At 42.2% G+C, this 15,360-nt stretch overlaps 1 protein-coding gene across 2 annotated transcripts in view; it reads left to right on the plus strand.

Moving 5' to 3' along the window:
* RPA1 (replication protein A1) overlaps positions 1–15,360 on the plus strand; it is a 57,562-nt gene that overhangs the window by 29,420 nt on the left and 12,782 nt on the right. For both annotated transcript variants that reach the window (XM_007123525.3, XM_055089970.1), the window contains exons 6-12: positions 6,682–6,774; positions 9,044–9,176; positions 10,351–10,453; positions 12,084–12,152; positions 12,299–12,491; positions 12,650–12,789; positions 13,214–13,362. In XM_007123525.3, the coding sequence (XP_007123587.2) occupies positions 6,682–6,774; positions 9,044–9,176; positions 10,351–10,453; positions 12,084–12,152; positions 12,299–12,491; positions 12,650–12,789; positions 13,214–13,362 (880 nt within the window). The remainder of the gene's footprint in view (positions 1–6,681; positions 6,775–9,043; positions 9,177–10,350; positions 10,454–12,083; positions 12,153–12,298; positions 12,492–12,649; positions 12,790–13,213; positions 13,363–15,360) is intronic.

Here is a 15,360-nt window from a genome sequence, read left to right on the forward strand (position 1 = left end):
CGGCTCACGGGCCCAGCCGCTCCGCGGCATGTGGGATCCTCCCGGACCAGGGCACGAACCCGTGTCCCTTGCATCGGCAGGCGGACTCGCAACCACTGCGCTACCAGGGAAGCCCTCTTTTTTTTTTTTTTTAATTATTTTTGGCTGTGTTTGGTCTTCGTTGCTGTGCGCGGGCTTTCTCTATTTGCGGCGAGCAGGGGCTACCCTTTGTTGCAGTGCGCGGGCTTCTCATTGCAGTGGCTTCTCTTGTTGCAGAGCACAAGCTCTAGGCACGCAGGCTTCAGTAATTGTGACACACGGGCTCAGTAGTTGTGGCTTGTGGGCTCTAGAGCGCAGGCTCAGTAGTTGTGGCGCATGGGCTTAGTTGCTCCATGGCATATGGGATCTTCCCAGACCAGGGCTTGAACCCATGTCCCCTGAATTGGCAGGTGGATTCTTAACCACTGTGCCACCAGGGAAGTCCCTTCAGGTGGTTTTTTGTTTTGCTTGTTTGTTTGTTTTGTGGCCACGCCATGCAGCTGCAGGATCTTAGTTCCCCTACAGTCCCCTAGGGGTTGAACCTGGGCCCCCTACAGTGGAAGCCTGGAGTCCTAACCACTGGACCACCAGGGAATTCCCCCTTCAGGTGTTTCTTAATGAAAATATAACCAAATACAGAAATTATATATTTTCATTCATAATCCACTTTGCTTACACCAAAGGCAGGATACTATGTACGCTATCTTGTCGCTTTTTTTAATCCTGTTGTGTTTTTTAAAAATTTCGGCCTAGAGATATTTTCATACATATACTTAGAGATCTTCCTTATTTTTATTTATTTTTTTAACCGTATAGAGTATTCTGTTGTGTGACTATTCCATAGTTTAAGCAGCCCTTTATTGATGGGCACTTGGGTATTTCCATACTCTGGCTATTAAAACAGTGCTGCAGCAGATAACTTTATACATATGCAGGTACATGGTCAGAGGGGGTATGATTGCCAGAGGTGAGATTGTTGGATCAATGGATCAATGCCTTTGTGGTAGGTAGATATGCTTGGGTTCCCTCCGAAGGATAGTATCACTTTGCATTCCAGCAGTATGTGAAAATACTAGTTTCTTCACAGCTATGCCAACAGAGTATGTTGTTAATCTTTTGATTTTTTTTTACCAATCTGATAGATGAAAACTCGCATTCAGTGTAGTGTTTAATTTGTATCCTGAGCAAGGTTAGCATCCTTTTAAATGTTTAAGGGCTTTTTAGTCTCTGTGAACTGTTGTGTTGTCCATTTTTCTTTTGGATTGTGTATCTTTTTCTTCTCAATGTTTAAGAGAGTTCTTTAAAAAAAAATAGAGGAATTAGTCCTTTGTCTCTGATATGAATTACAACGTCTTTCTGTCTTTGCTTATGGTGGGTTTTTTTTGCTATGCAGCAGTTTACTTTTGTTTTTATGAAGTTGAATTTTCCAGTTCTTTTTTTTTTTTTTTTTTTTTAATGACTTTGGGGTTTTGAGCCATAGTTAGAAAGGTCTTCCTCACTGAGTTATAAAGGTATTCACCCATGTTTTATTCTAGTACTTGTGCAGTTTCATTGTTTGTATTTATTAAATCATCCATGCTGCTTCTCTCTTACAGTTGTGATGTCTTGATTTGTGGTGTTTTGGGCTTCACTTTCACATAATTTGCAATTTGTCTTTTTCCCCTAGTTTCGCTAAAGATGCAGTCTGTACGTGGGATGTTTGTTTATGGGACGGGTATTCGTTCTTCTTGTGGCTCTCTATGATTTTTAGAAGAAGTGGCAAGGTGTTGGACTAGGTCATCACCATGCTTCTTCCAGAGATGGAACGTTCTAGATTTAATTTTTACCTACACCAAACATCATAATTTGGTTCTTTAAATTGGAAAGGGAAAGCTGGAGCCTATTCAGGTAAAATTCTAAAATATTAAATTGGAACATCACAATTGTTTTGCAGTAGTAAAATTTTGTTAAAATGAGCACATTGGTTATCTTATTCTCAGCTTTTAGGAAGGAGAGTCAAGACAAAGTGATACTTAGCATCTCTATGAAATCTTTGGATGCCGTAGGGGTGAAGGAGAGATGATTATGCCCAACTTATCACCTTTGGCCAGATTTCTTACATTTTTTGTGTTGTATTTAATTGAATGGTTGCTTTGGACATTTTGCCTTTCAGGGGCAAAAGTATTTGAGGTAAGGATGGAGATGAAAGGGTTAAAAGATGATTACCACTTGAGGTCAGAACTATACAACTGTGGAAAACACTCCTTTGTCTCAATACACAGTTCCTCTGGCTCTTCCCTTTCTTCAGGGTCTGTTAAAGTGCAGGGGGATAATACGAAATTTTGCTGTTAAAGAGTATTTGCTATTGAATTTCATTGTAACCGGATGAATAACACATTGTTACTTGGGCCATCATGAAAATAGTTTTGTTATAGTGACTACTACCTTATGGGTGTATTTGACAGAAATGGTTTCTAATTGTCTATTGGAAAGCAAGGAGACTGTTATTAGTGGATAGAGAACTAAAGTTAGATTTGTATCCTCCTAGCACCTAATCCAGACCTGTGACGTATCAGATGACCTAACTCACTAGACCCAGCCCAGAAATAGGCAGAGGAATTCCAAAATGTGCATTGAAATTGTCTCATGGTACTAGTACCACATTAAGTAAAGATACTTACAGAATCCTCAAAATGTGAGAAGTAAAATTTCAAACACAGTTCATTTTTCATACAATGTTGGGTTGGATGGCTTTAAATCTCCCATATTTACCATTATATATTTTTTAATCAGTATGTATATTAGTTCTCTGAACCTACATTATTTCTAACCACAGTATTATACTTAGACTTAAATTTCTTAACTTGTTGCTTAGTTATTAGTATCACTCATTATTGAAAGATACTAGCTGGAATTTTTTTCAGCCTGACTCTGTCCATTTTCTGCCAATAAGAAATTGTAATTATTGGATTGACTCTTCCTTAAATTCTTTGTGGTGGTTGTTAAGAAAGTAATTGTTGGTAGAAATTGAGTTTTTTGTTACTCTGTATTCTCTGTTGTCTGATTTTTCTCAGCTGGTGGCTCATTTACTATTATAATGATAATAAAAATGATAGGTGTGAGTGCAAGTAACTTGAGGAGCTAGAGTCTGCTTTTAAATATCCTGTATCCCTCCTGGGTCAGAGCCGGTGATAGGAAGCTAGCATACAGCAAAAAGGTCTAAGAATTATGACCTTGATCCACCTTATTGGAATGATTTGGTTTGCAGGTGACATAAAACTGAAGATTATCAGAAGTTGAATATCTGTATTACTGCTTTGGGGTATAATTTTAATTTTTAGGAAGATTATTATTTAGTTGTGTACTGACTTCTTTTATGTCTTATGGTCATTGGTTGTATTGCAGTGCATTAAATTGAAGGGCAGTTGTTGCTATTTAGAATGCACCAACATTCTTGCCATCCATTTGGCTTGGGAATGTCTCTTGTCTCTTGTGCCAGATTTACAAATGTGGTCCAAAGCGGGAATTAAGGATTGCTCTAATAAATGGATTAGTAGCTTTTCCTAACTACCAGATATTGTGGTTATTAGTTATGTTTTATATAATTAGAGTTCTGGCTTCCAGAATTGGTTGCTTAGGATTAAAAATTAACTAGATGGTGAAGTTGTATAGATCTAGTCAGACAAACCTGGGTTCAAGACTAGGTTCTGTCTCTTCCCGTGTGACTCTGGGCAAGTTCCTTGACCTCTTAAACCCACTTTTCTCAAATGAGTACAATAACACTATATATATTTTATATATAGAGAGCTAAAGAGTAAACAGAATAATGCACTTAACCTTGTACCTGGTACATAGTAAGCATTCAAAAAATTGTAGCTATTATGAACATGTCTATTACAGGGCCTAATTGGAGTCTTGTTAAATATACTATTTTCATTGACTCTTAAGAATCCAATGATTATAAAATGATGCCATTATATTATATACTACTAAAAAGAAATTATAGCACTAATTTTAATCCATATGTTAAAATGTTTAAAAATGTTGACCTTGCAATAGGTAAATAGATAAGTTACATTTTAAAAAATTGTGGTAAAATACACATAACATAAAATTTACATCTTAGTCATTTTTTAAGTGTTGTATCGTTCAGTGGCGTTCAGTACAGTCATTGTCGTGCAACCGCCACCACCATCCACCTCCAGAGCTCTTTCATCACCCCAAACTGAAACTCTGCACCCATTAGTCGCTCCCCACTCCCACCAGTTCCTGGTAACCACCGTTCTACTATAGATACCTCATAAAGGTTAGTTTCATTTCGATGGAAATGAATGTAAGAGATCAGCAAGATCCTGTGACCATGTCCTGTTCAGCAAGATACTTGGAGAAGCAGGCGTGGTGAGGAGGAAGGGACTTGAGAGTTGTAGATGTGTTTGAGACAGTGGGAGGGGGAGGAACTAGGGTGGAGTATAGCAGGGATTTGTATATCTTCATGGTTCCATCTTTGAATGTTTAAATCTTTTGGTTCATTTGAATAAAATTTCATGAAGCAGGTAAAAATACAGATTAAGGGACTTCCCTGGTGGCGCAGTGGTTAAGAATCCGCCTGCCAATGCAGGGGACACAGATTCGAGCCCTGGTCAGGGAAGATCCCACATGCCGTGGAGCACCTAAGCCCGTGCGCCACAGCTACTGAGCCTGCGCTCTAGAGCCCGTGAGCCACAACTCCTGAGCCCGCGAGCCACAACTACTGAGCCCACGTGCCACAACTACTGAAGCCCACGTCCTCTAGGGCCTGCGTGCCTCAACTGCTGAGGCCCTGTGCTGCAACTACTGAAGCCCATGCGCCTAGAGAGCCCATGCTCCGCAACAAGAGAAGCCACCGCAGTGAGAAGCCCGTGCACCGCAACAGAGTAGCCCCCGCTCGCTGCAACTAGAGAAAGCCAGCACGCAGCAATGAAGACCCAATGCAGCCAAAAAAAAAAAAATTACAGATTTTTTTCCAACCACTTGGCCCCAATACTGTTTACAGAGCAACTCATCTTTTCCCTACTGATTTAAAAAAAGGTTCACTGTAGAATTTCAGAATGTTCCTTCATAAGACACATTGTCAAAGGAGAACAGTCCTCCCAAGCAATCTCATATGACACTCTGTAAATTCAGAGGTAATGGAAAAGTTAAAACGTAAACACAAAAATTCATTGTCAATAATCTTGGCTCTTTTTTCCCTGTAAATGAGTCCTCTCAATTTTTCTCTCTATAGGAAGAACTAAATAAACAGTTCTGTTAACCCTTTTAATTTGATGCTAAATTAATTTTACTCTAATGGCACTGTTAACTCTCATTTAGTTGTACCAGTTAAGAGTAACTTTGGCAGGAGGAAAGGAAATCAGTGTGCAGTGTGCCCATGTGAGTCAGGGCCTTGGAAAACCCAGCAGGAATAAACTTAGTGGTGGAAGAAGCAGAGGCAAGGCGGCAGGCAGGGAGCTTTTCCAGGGGTGCTCACCATGTCTGTTCTCAGAGCTCTCTAGGATTTTTTTTTTTTTTTTTTTTTTTTTTTTTTTGCGGTACGCAGGCCTCTCACCGTTGTGGCCTCTCCCGTTGCGGAGCACAGGCTCCGGACGCACGGGCTCGGCGGCCATGGCTCACGGGCCCAGCCGCTCTGCGGCATGTGGGATCCTCCCGGACCGGGGCACGAACCTATGTCCCCTGCATCGGCAGGTGGACTCGCAACCACTGCGCCACCAGGGAAGCCCTCTAGGATATGTTTTGAGCTGCACTTGTGTGCTGCAAGCACTCTTAGTGAGCAGCCCAGATTGGGTTGACTTCTACTTTTAGTGCCAATCACAAAGGCAACATCAAATTCCATAAATCTATTATTTTTTTAAATTAAGAGTTATTTTGCAATTTTAACATTCTTCAGTTTCATAAACATTTGCAGAAGGGGTGAGGGGCAAATACTCTGATGGTGTGGCATTTCTTATCTTCTGCTTGAGAGACATGTTCGTTTCCCCTCCTTTTCCTTTTAATCTTACTGTCTCCCCGCCACAGCTGCTTCTGAACTCCATCCTCATCTCTCCTGCTGTGACAGTTCACTAGCCTTCACCGTACCGAAGGCGCTTTCAACTCTTATTTTCCACCAACTGTCAGCTGCAAAATAAGGTTGCTTTGTTTGGGAGGGAAAGGGTAGAATCCTTTCTGAATGTCTTCTTTCCCTTTGAAGCAGGAGCGCTTCAGAGACAATTGAACTGCTTTTAGGTTTTTGTTACCACCCAGCTTTTTCTTCTGATAGATCCTGCCGTGAACACAGTTCTGTTGATAACACCGATTTGTTGCTATGGAAATAGTGGTAAAATGTCACAGATTCAACTCAGTGACTTGACTTCAGGTTCACGAGGGAGAAATGGGCAAGGCTTTAGGGGAGAACCTCATTAAAACCAAAAGCTATCAATTATAAGCAGGTGAAAGGTAAGTGGAGCCAACCTTTTAGGTAATGAAAACATAAGTGTGAACCCCTAGCACATTCGCTGCGTGCAGTTGAGTGCCCCAGCATGAATTCCAACCCACAAGAGTCTTTGACAAGATCACAAATTTACAGTTTCTCAGAGTATTTCTTCTACTTAAGTTTAAGTCTCTTAACCCAAATTACTTGCACTAAAATGGTCTTTCTCTTTTGATCACTAGGACATGGACAACAGCCAGTAGTTCCTCCTCCAGTCTTAGCAGCCAGTCCACCAGCCAGCAGGCCCCAGCAACAGAGTGGGAGCTCAGGAGTGGGTAAGGCTGCCACATGAGGATGCATGCTGATTGTGTGTGGCAGGCTTTCGAATGATGGTTTGAAATTTAATCTGAGACTAAAGGGAGTTTTCAAAATGCTGTTCATGACAGTTGCTTCTTGCAAAGAATAATTCCAGTTCTTCTTGGAATTATTGTAAAGTGTGAGATTGAAAAAATGATTAAAGACTGTCTTTTAAAGATACTTAATATGCTTTTTTAAAAAAAAATCAGAATGATACACTGTTCTTTGTTAACAGTTTATCTGGTAGTTTCTCACTTAACACCCTCTTGACTTTGTGAATTACATACCTTTTAAATTCTCGCCTTTTAACTCTTTAGGATCCGCTTATTAAATTTGGCTTGTCTGTCTCCAGGTTTCCCATCTGGGACTCTTGTGGGTATTTATCTTAGCTTGAAGACAGTATCATTTATGTTGGTCATAGGTCCTGCTTCTCTGTCTCACGGATGAGAAATAGTTTCTTCTTTTTAACTTTCTCTTCCGCAGGTCCTGAGAGGCTGTAATGGAATCATCTTGTTTACTTTCTGGCCTTTGCTTTAGGAACCTCCTCATGTGGGATGTCGCCATTGAAAATTATGATTTGTAGAGTTTGGTTGGAATTTATTTTTAGAGTTTCTTTTTTCTGTCCCAGCTTCACATACACCACCTATTCCCCTCCCCTCAACTATTAGTTTCTATTTCTCAATACTAAGATTCTAAGAAAAGCAGGGTTAAGAAGTCACTGATGTTTCTGTGGAAGTTGCAGGACATCAGTCTTTTTCCCCATTAGTCTTTGATGTTTTTATCTACCTTGCAAGAGCTAGCTATCTTCTATCCATCTCCCTTTCTAAGTGGATCTATTTATACAGAACTCAAATTATGTACTGTTGAAGGGGGGTGGTAGAATAGATTATCTAAAATGATAAATACCCTAAAAGTCACTTCCTTAGGCTAAAATACAAATAGTATGTTATTCTTCTTCCCACCCCCCACCCCTACAGATTTATCTTTCCAGTTGTCTATCTTTGGCTTATATTGAGAATTGATTTTAAAAAACCAGTTAACATTCCCTAAACACATAACTGGGTACTGAAAGAAAAAGGACTGGAAGTGTATGGAGGGGAGGCTGCCTGCCAGCATGAAAACTGGATGTGTGTGTGTTTTATATAATTGTGTATTCTATACTAGGTATGTATACACACACACACATAAATATTCTGCAGAGTATGTGTGCTTCCTTGTGTCACCTTGAGGTAATTGTTACTGTTGTGTGTGTAGTCGTTTCTTGACTCCCCAGTTAGAAGAGAAAATTTGAAGATCTGGGACCGTGTATGTATATTTTTTTACTAAGTGCTACAAATGCCTAGAATAGTGCAGTACGGGCTGTGGAAACTCAATAAATAAATGCCAAGTAATGGAAGATTTACATTTCTAGCCAGATGCCATTCTGAAGAAATGTTTTGATATAGAATATATGAAATCATTGGACTAAATTATCTTTTCTGAATTTGGAGGTTGAAGCTTTATAGAAACAGCGTGCATGTAAAAGATTTCATCTGCTTATAGGCTTTATGTAATTACGTATCCTTCCCAAGTGCAAGACAGCTTCTTAGGCTTGGATAAAGGAGTCAAGAATGGGTCACGAAAGCCAGCCACCCACTTGTCTTGAACCAAAAACTGATTCTTGCCCTTTGCTCCCAACTAAACCCAATCCCATAAACTTCATTCTAGACGTTCCGTGCCTGTAAGACCAGTTGAGAACTGGGAGTTTTCTGGGGATGTTTTGAGGCGATATATTTGTGATAGGTATCCTTCACCTCAGATGGTTCACCCACTGTGTCTCTTAATTCCTAGCATTTCCTTTTGCTTTTTCTCTTATGCAGCTAGTGACTTGTCATCAGTTTTACCAGTCAAGAAGGTTGATTTTCTTTTTCTGACCCATTATCCTGCCTGTTGATACACCGGAAAAGTTTAAGAGGGTTGACCTCCGAAATAGCAGTGTCTGGATTCATTACCATTATTATCACCTTGACCTCAGGGCGTAAGTCAGCAGATACAGTCGTGAACATCTGTGTGCCCAGCCTTCCTCCTAGATCTGCCTCTAGCCTCCTGTTTCAGTCTCTGTTTGATGTCCAAATCTCTCGATTATTTAAAAGGAAAAACTTTGTCTCTCATCTTGTATGATGTCACTAGTAATTGAGAGTTCTTGCAAAACTTACTATAAAATTTAAATAAAATAATGATTGTCCTTCTTTGTGTTTGTTTTGAAAGGTTCCACTGTATCTAAGACTTTTGGTGCCTCAAAGACATTTGGAAAATCTGGAGGTACCAGCCTAGGGAACAGCTCCGGGGGAACACAGGCCAAAGTGGTACCCATTGCCAGCCTCACCCCTTACCAGTCCAAGTGAGTTATTTCGTGGAATAAGTTTAGGAGGGACTTAGAAAAGATTGTAAGAGGTTATTATGGGCTCTTGAGTTACTTATACGTGAACTTCAGGATTACCACGCATAAAATAGGTTTCCTCCTTTTTTTTTTTTCTAGAGGGGGAGGAGATCAAATTGTGGCAACCTTTAACTCTCAATAAAAGAATGGCAAAAAGAGCAATCATCCATAGCCTATGGAATTTCATTCGTTTTAAAAGAATTTGAAATTTAAAAGATTTAATGTTTCAGGAATCAGTTGGTAGTCCTTATGAGTAAGAATAAATTTTCTAATTCAGAAGGTATTCCATCTTATCATATAAATAGGTGACTTTTAGTCTAAAAATTATTACTCTGATTTAGTTGGCTAAAAGAATCTGTGCTGTTTGTATTAACCATAGTAATATAACCTGAACAGATATTTCTTTTATATGACTTCTTTCCATTCAAAATTAATTTTAGCTGTGTAAAATTAGTGAGTACTCGTTTCAGAGTTCTTTCAGTTATGTTTTTGTTTGTTCTTCAATTCTTTGCAATATAGGGAAGATCTGTTCCCCTGTGAAATGATGAGTAAGGTAGCTAATGTGCCCAGACCTACATTCAGGATGGGCACTAGGACTGGATGTCAGACCTTGTGCCTCCTTTTTTAGTGGCCTCTGTCTGAGGTCATAGTGCTTGAGGGTGTTTTCCTTTGGTGCCTGAACCAACACCGCGTTCCATACCCCTGTATTTATATTCAGTGTGTCTTGGAAACGAGACAGAAGTTTGACATCAGTTATATCAGTTCCCATGATTGAAAATAGTGGCAAAATATAATTGCTGGTATTACTGCATTTTCTAGCTTAGAACCTTTCATTAAGGGGATAGTGTTGCCTTGGTGATGCTTTTTGGAGAAGGGAGAGCGTTCATAAATTTACTTATTTGACAGGAGAATGAGTCAGTGTTAAATCACCTTGTGTGTTTTACTATTTGCTTATTCTACAAACTGTCAAACCTGGATGTCATCGTGGGGTTTTAATTAGCTGGATTAAAATACAGCTTACACTGAAAAATGGAATATGCATAAGATAAGAAAGGCTATAAGAAGATGATAGGGAACCTTTCAGATCTTTCCCAAGTAAGACTCCAAACACTAATATAATCTATTTGGTTTTTAGGTGGACTATTTGTGCTCGTGTTACCAACAAAAGTCAGATCCGTACCTGGAGCAATTCCCGAGGGGAAGGGAAGCTTTTCTCTATAGAACTAGTTGATGAGAGTGTGAGTATTTGTCAAGTGGGGAAAGAGGAGTCTCTGACTCTGAGAAACAGAGGGCTCATCTCTGTGCAGGCCTATGAGGTGAAAAACAATAGTAAGCCAAGAAGAAACACGATTCTTCTTGTTTTTCTTCTATTGTAGTCTTCTGATGCTGTCTGGGGGCAGAGGGTTAAAGTCATAAATAAAATAAAATCCTTGATCTCAATCGAAAGCCTTTGTAGCAGTAGAAATTAGTTTTCTAAAGTTAAGCAGCCTCACGGGCAGGAGAAACCAGAGACACTGTCTGACTTGCTGGCAGGCTTAGTCGAAGCCCCAGGGGGTTATGTCTGCTTAGGAGCCAAGTGGAGCTTTGGGCCACAGCAGAAGGCATGCAGCAGCCTTGATATGTGATAAGCGATCGGTTTTGTGGGAGGTGGATTCTGGCTGTGCAGACGCTATATGCTTTTCTTTCTTTCTTTTTTTTTTTTTAAATAAATTTATTTATTTATTTTTGGCTGCATTGGGTCTTCACTGCTGCACACGGGCTTTCTCTAATTGCGGTGAGCGGGGGCTACTCTTCGTTGCGGTGCACAGGCTTCTCATTGCCGTGGCTTCTCTTGTTGCGGAGCACGGGCTCTAGGCGCCCGGGCTTCAGTAGTTGTGGCTCGCGGGCCCTAGAGCGCAGGCTCAGTAGTCGTGGCACACGGGCTTAGTTGCTCCGCAGTATGTGGGATCTTCCCAGACCAGGGATCGAACCCTTGTCCCCTGCATTGGCAGGTGGATTCTCAACCACTGTGCCACCAGGGAAGTCCCTCTATATGCTTTTCTTAAGCAAGACCAAACCATGATGAAGAGATGAAAAATCCACGTTGTGGAGTCTCCACAAAGTCTCGTCATGCTATTTCTCTGTCCATTAGTTTTGTTTATAACTCCTAACGTATTCTTCGAGCATTCTTTTCAAACTGCTACGTATTTCCTATTTGTTCAAACCTCTAGCAGGGCCGAAAAAAAAGTTGGTTTGTTTTAATTTTTGTTTGTTTGTTTGTTCATCAAAGATGGGATAATACCCTAAAGTGTATTGACTGTGAGGGCAGAATTGGTGTCAGAACCTAATTTTTTTTTTTACCAGATTACTGGTCTCATCTGTCATTTGGCTAAAAATCCAGCTGTTAATTTAAGTTTCTTCTCCATTTGTAACATTTTGACTGATGGAAGAGTAAAAGTGAAAATCCGATCACAAGCAACTTGAAAGTATGACTTGTTTTTAACATTTTTGGCGGTGACTCCTGAGTATGAAGTAACTCCTCGCTGGGTGCAAACATGAGGGAAACCGGTGAATCACAGTGGCTCAGCACACCTCCCTGGGGGCTTCGGTCGTGTCACTCAGTGTTCGAAAATTTTTATGCGTTTATTTATGTATTTATGTGTTTCGGTTTCTAACTTGAGGTTCATGAAGCACAGTTAGGGGATCAACCAGTTAAACTTGGGTTGTTTCACCAGGGTTACTAACTTGAACATGTGACTGTGAACTGTGTGTTTCTGGGGTGACTGTGCTGCTGCTTTAAAGATGTCATTTTGACACTAAGATGTCCTGTTTTTCACTGGCAAAACTTGAACCCCCCCAATTCTAACCTGTCCTCGCACGCTTCTGCAGGGCGAAATCAGAGCGACTGCTTTCAATGAGCAAGCGGACAAGTTCTTTCCTCTTATTGATGTGAACAAGGTACAGTAGCATGGAGTCTAGAACGGGAACGGCCGAGCGGGGGGGTGAGGGGATGCTGTCTGTTGGAGAGCCGTGTGATCCGTAAAGGGTTTTTATATCCGATTTGGTGGCCTATCCCGCGTCCCATAGCTTGGCCTCTTTTACAGGTCTATTACTTCTCTAAAGGCACCCTGAAGATCGCCAACAAACAGTTCACAGCCGTCAAAAACGACTATGAGATGACCTTCAATAATGAGACTTCTGTCATGCCCTGTGAAGATGGTCATCATTTACCCACAGTTCAGTTTGATTTCACAGGGATTGGTGACCTAGAGAACAAGTCTAAAGACTCACTTGTAGGTAAGTATGTGTGTGAGAATGAAGAGAGTGGTGATGAGTAGTTCTGTTTGCAACATATAGGGGAGGCATGAGACTTCAGTGCTTGCTGTCCAGCCTCTGGTCATGCTGTAACGGGAGCCTTGACCATCTCTTGCTGAAACGTTGTGCCTGTGTTTTAGACATAATCGGGATCTGCAAGAGCTATGAAGATGTCACTAAAATCACAGTGAAGTCTAACAACAGAGAAGTCTCTAAGAGGAATATCTGTTTGATGGACATGTCAGGGAAAGTGGTGAATGCTACTCTGTGGGGAGAAGATGTGAGTACCCGCGTTGAGTGGTCAGAGCATGTGCAGAGAGGCGAAGACGTAAAGAGCTTCCAGGCTGGTGGTCTTGGCCCGGAAGCTGTGGGGCTTTGGCCATGTCGGCTGTGTAGACCCTTCCTAATGAAGGGTTGGACTATCTGGGGAGTATTTGAAAACCTTTATTTGATTTACTTCTGTGAGATTTGCTATGATTTAGATTTTACATAGTGAAACGCTCTTTCCTCTAATTCTCGATTAGTTTTGATGTGTCTCTGAGCAGATTCTTGTGTGTGAGGTTCTCTTGTATAGATTCCATGTGCCATTTATTGCATTCACTCTACTGTTGGCTGTTTCCCTTGTTTTCTGTAAAAATGTTCTGTGCATTCTTCCTGCTAGTGACAATTGTTTGTATTTGTTTCGTGTCTTTGTTGTTATGCAGGCTGATAGATTTGATGGTTCTAGACAACCCGTGATGGCTATCAAAGGAGCCAGAGTTTCTGATTTTGGTGGACGGAGCCTCTCTGTACTGTCTTCAAGTACCGTCATTGTGAACCCTGACATCCCAGAGGCCTACAAGCTTCGTGGATGGTAGGTTTTATGGGGCTAAACACAAGGGTTATTTGAGCCTTAGTTTGGAGAAGAGCTGGTTCTTTTGGTTCCCACGATCGGTATATGAGCTGTCTGCCAAGCAGAGAGCTTCGTTTCTGGGTGGAGCAGTGCCTGTGTTTCTTGGAGACATTGTGCCTTCTGAAAGGATGGCTCTAAAGCCCTTCAGCTGACAGACCTGTAATCCCATGACGAACCTGGAGAGTCGAAGGGAGCGATTAGGACGGGAATGCTGCCTGGCGACCTTGATCCTGTGAAGCAGGTGAGGCTGGCAGTAGCAGCTGTATGGTGGAGCTCTGTGAGCGGAGGCGTCTTTCTTTTCATGACTCAAAGCTGTGGGCTTCTGCGGCATCGGGGGAGAGAGTGCTTCTTGTTCTGTCCAGTCTCTGGTGCCGATTGCATCTTCTAGTGTGTATTCACTGGACTCTGATCCAGGGCGGTGGGCAAAATGGGCCTTTGTGGGCATTGTGTTGTTATTCATGAAGCACTTGGGGGATGAGGAGAGCCTACTAAAATCTCCTCGCTATGTCTAGCTGTTTAGGGTGTTAAAACTCTGCCTTAAAAGAGCACTTCAGGGCTTCCTTGGTGGCGCAGCAGCTAAGAATCCGCCTGCCAATGCAGGAGACACAGGTTCGAGCCCTGGTCCGGGAAGATCCCACATGCCGTGGAGCAGCAAAGCCCGTGCACCACAACTACGGAGCCTGTGCTCTACAGCCCGTGCTCCGCAGCAAGAGAAGCCACCGCAATGAGAAGCCCACGCACTGCAATGAAGAGTAGCCCCCCAACTCGCCACAACCAGAGAAAGCCCGCACGCAGCAACGAAGACCCAACGCAACCAAAAATAAATAAACAAATAAATAAATTTATTTAAAAAAAAAAAAAAAAAAAAAGAGCACTTCAAACTGAAGCATGGTATACAAGCATTGATGTGGTCAGGGAAAGCCCTGAAACTAGTTTGAGCTTAAATAATTTGTGTAGCTGCGGTCACAGGGAGGAGTGTGTCGGTTTCCAACCATGTCTTACGGTTTGAGTGACTAAGGAATTAGCTCATGTTACATACTCCCCACTTTTTGTTTGAGCCTACTGTGAACCAGTTGCACTAGTATTTGAAAAGTTTCATGAAATATCTACTGGCATGACCATGTCACTTAAGCCAGCCTTGTGCATGTGGTCCCTGTGGATCTGTATTTAACTCTTCTGGTAGCTGGCATTGCATTATAAGGGAAGGCCCATCCGTTAATAACCTGACCAGACGTAATCACAGCTTTGGTTTGTTCTTTTTTTTTTTTTTTTTTTTTTTGTGGTAGGCGGGCCTCTCACTGCCGTGGCCTCTCCCGTTGCGGAGCACAGGCTCCGGACGCGCAGGCTCAGCGGCCATGGCCCACGGGCCCAGCCGCTCCGCGGCATGTGGGATCCTCCCGGACCGGGGCGCGAACCTGGTTCCCCTGTGTCGGCAGGCGGACGCGCAACCACTGCGCCACCAGGGAAGCCCCTTGGTTTGTTCTTATTGCTTGATTTTCTTTCAGGCTCTGGAGCTCGACCCCAGTTTAATTGCGTGCCCACATCAAGGTCTTCGTATTTTCCTTGTCGATAACTGTGATCCCAGTCAACATAAAAAGACACGGCTGCCTCTAGAATAAAAGAACTTGGCATTGATCAAAGAGAAGTTCAGTGTACACGTCCCACTAGGCAAGGACTGGAGATGTTTAGATCTTGGTTGCAGCGGTGTGGAGTTTTTACTCTAAGAAGGGCCGTCTCTCTCCTTGCTCTGTTGACTCTGGATAGCTGTCTTCGGTGGAAAATGTCTCCTTGGAGGTTTTTTTTTTTTTTGGTACGCGGGCCTCTCACTGTTGTGGCCTCTCCCGTTGCGGAGCGCAGGCTCCGGACGCGCAGGCTCAGTGGCCATGGCTCACGGGCCCAGCCGCTCCGCGGCACGTGGGATCTTCCCAGACCGGGGCACGAACCCGTGTCCCCTGCGTT

The sequence above is a fragment of the Physeter macrocephalus genome, chromosome 14 (genome assembly GCF_002837175.3).
Source record: "Physeter macrocephalus isolate SW-GA chromosome 14, ASM283717v5, whole genome shotgun sequence".
NCBI lineage: Eukaryota > Metazoa > Chordata > Mammalia > Artiodactyla > Physeteridae > Physeter > Physeter macrocephalus.